A 2,729-nucleotide genomic window follows, 5' to 3' on the forward strand; every position below is an offset into this window, starting at 1 on the left:
AAAAAAAAATTTCAGAGAGATCCCACTGAGTTGAACCCAAGGTTTTTACTGAAAAGAGCTTGTTCACTTAGTGGCTTTACACATGGAGGCCAGTGAAACCTACATTTTAATTCATTATCCCAGACATATACTTGGGCCTAATTTCTTTTTCTAGGGCAGTACTTTGAAAAATATTGTTGATATCATTTTATATTATTTTCATTTCCCAATAGATCCCTCCTCCTGTCCCACACATAACTCAAAGTACAAAATAGAAGCAAAACAGTTCACCAAAATTAACCAAAGCATTGAACCAGTCTAAAATTGTATGAAGTGTTTTGCAGCATAATTTCCCCACTTTAGCAAAGAAGTGAGGAGGGAGGAAATGCCTTTTCCTGTATCTCCATTAGGGTCAAGCTTGGTCATTATAATTTCATAGTATTAAGTTTTAAGTTTTGTTCTTTCAATTTTAGATGTTATATATTATTTTCCTGGTTCGACTTTGCACACACACACACACACACACACACACACATATTTTCACAGGGCAAGTTCTAAATGCTTTTCCTATTTCTACTTTTTTTACCAAACATGATCAGGAAAGAACAATCACTTACTTTTAATTCCATTTTAAAAAAATTCACACCTATGCTTTCGTCTTCTTTGGATATCCAATCAATGACTTTTAAGAATGCAAAAATCAAGGGAAATTTAACTCAAAATTAATGGTCAACAGTGATCCTGGAGAAATATTGATGAAAATTTTTAAATATGCCTTCATCCAGTCTCTATCTTCCTTCTAATAACACACTTCCAAACTGAATCCCATATCCTCACTATATGCTGGCTCCTCCCCCATGCAGCACAGGGGTAGTGCTATGAAGGGTAAAGAGGAAGCCACAATTTATAACTCCCAATGACTATAGTTGCATGCTGCTGAAGAGTTTTTTTTAATTATAAAATGACACAATGCAAGCCAAAGAGTCATTTGAAGAAAGGAATTCAATGAATTTTGCAATGTCTCTATTGTAGAAGAATATGAAGAGCCCTAGTCATAAAGAAATGAGACTAACAACATAGCTGGAAAGATAAAGGGTAAGGAAGACATAATCCTGAGTAAGGACAATGCAACAGATTTTTTTTAATTTTATGTATAAAATGGACTCATTTATTTTAAGAGAAGGAAAAACAAATACCAGAAACAGTTCTTAGGGATGGCTAAGACAATATTTAACAGTTCTGCAAAGAGCACAAAGACCTTAGTTGTATTACCATAGGTCAAAAGAGAAAGAATACAATGTAGGCCAGGGCAATAGAAACACCTTTTAACTGAGTAAGACAAATAAATGAATGGCACTTGTACTCTATTCTTCACATCAGGACTAGTACAAACACAAAACTTGTGAACTGGGTACCCTGCCATTCCATTCATAATCCAGTGGTTCTACAACTCCCATCAAGTAAGAATGCCATAAAAGTATAAATTGTTTCTTTCCCTTAGATTAGTAGAGAACTGAAAATTGGCTTTATAAGATACTCTTTTGTGTTCTATAGCTTTCACGGAACTTCAGAGCCCCCCCCAAAACAAGCAGTTCGTGGCGGAAGATGAAAGTGAAAAAGTAGAAACAAAGGTCTGTGAAAACATCTCCTATTTTGCTACAGGTATCCATGGAACGACTGATTACTTCAGCTGGGATTCCAGACGATAAAAGTGCAGCAGTTAGTACTGTTGTCTTCACCTTCTTTTCACTCTTTGGGAAGTACTTAGATAATCGCATGAATGCAAGTTGCAAAGTAAGCAATGGAGCAAATATGGATGGGGGCATCTCCCCCGTGGTACTCCCGCTCCTGTGGAAGCCCATGATCTGATTGATTCGCTGCTCCGAGTTCATTAGCAGTTTTCTTCGCCTCAACTCCGCCCGGCGCTGGGAAGCAGACAGGCCTCCGCTCTCCCGGGCGGTTCGGCCCGTCATCACCGGTAGCGAAGGTCAACGGCTGCATCCCGGCCTGAGTCCGCGCCACCCGAAGCTTGTGGCAGCGCTCTGCCGGTCTCCATCACACAATGGCCCCACTCCCCAGGGAACGCGCATGCTCCATTTTTTTTTTAATAGTTGCAATCAATTTATTAAAAGAGATGATTGGTTAGGCATCTGCAATGGTGACTTCAACTTCTACACCTGGTTCAACGCTGATAGAAGTGGTCTGTTTAACAATTTCAGAAGACTGTGCAAATCAATACGGCGTTTGTGGATTCTCATCTGGAACCGATCCCAAGTCTTTTAACTTTCACCGCAAGGAGTTTTTCTAGTTGTGATTCTAAGTGTCTTGGGCATTCGAACAGGTCCCTTCACTTTCAAGTTCTTTTCTTTGGCTCCCCTAATTAGGTCAGCACAGACTTTCTCGAGTGATTTCACATTGCGGCTGGTGAGGGTGATCCGGTTCCGGTGAATGGCCACTTCGGGCTCCAATAGGGTCTTGCCGGTGTCTTTGAATGCCATGACAATGGAGCGGCTTCCTGATCGACTTATTCCTCGGTGAGACCGAACAGCGGTGAGTCACGCGGGGGAGAGGCAGGGACTCCCGACTCCACGCGGCTGCAGCGGCAATACCTTCACCAAAGAGCGCCCATGCTCCATTCTTAATGCAACAGATTAAAAGATGAAGATAATATTTACCAGAAGGCATAATCTATAGGTGGACTTCATTGTGTCACGAGACTTATTTTTTAAAGTTTTCATTGTTGTCTTTTA

The 2,729-nt window shown here is 40.6% G+C and overlaps 1 protein-coding gene and 1 pseudogene across 1 annotated transcript; both read right to left on the minus strand.

Moving 5' to 3' along the window:
- Positions 1 to 1,505: 1,505 nt before the first annotated feature.
- LOC118840204 (calcium signal-modulating cyclophilin ligand-like) lies at positions 1,506 to 1,952 on the minus strand. Its single transcript, XM_036747704.1, has one exon. The coding sequence runs from the start codon at positions 1,950 to 1,952 to the stop codon at positions 1,506 to 1,508; it is 447 nt and encodes a 148-aa protein (XP_036603599.1).
- Positions 1,953 to 2,119: 167 nt separating this feature from the next.
- On the minus strand, positions 2,120 to 2,477 carry LOC118844627 (annotated as a pseudogene).
- Between the last annotated feature and the right edge of the window lie 252 nt (positions 2,478 to 2,729).

This window comes from Trichosurus vulpecula, chromosome 1 (genome assembly GCF_011100635.1).
Source record: "Trichosurus vulpecula isolate mTriVul1 chromosome 1, mTriVul1.pri, whole genome shotgun sequence".
NCBI lineage: Eukaryota > Metazoa > Chordata > Mammalia > Diprotodontia > Phalangeridae > Trichosurus > Trichosurus vulpecula.

Coding starts and splice junctions, on each gene's coding strand:
- LOC118840204 (XM_036747704.1), bottom strand. CDS start 1,952: ATGACGGGCCGAACCGCCCGGGAGAGCGGAGGCCTGTCTGCTTCCCAG.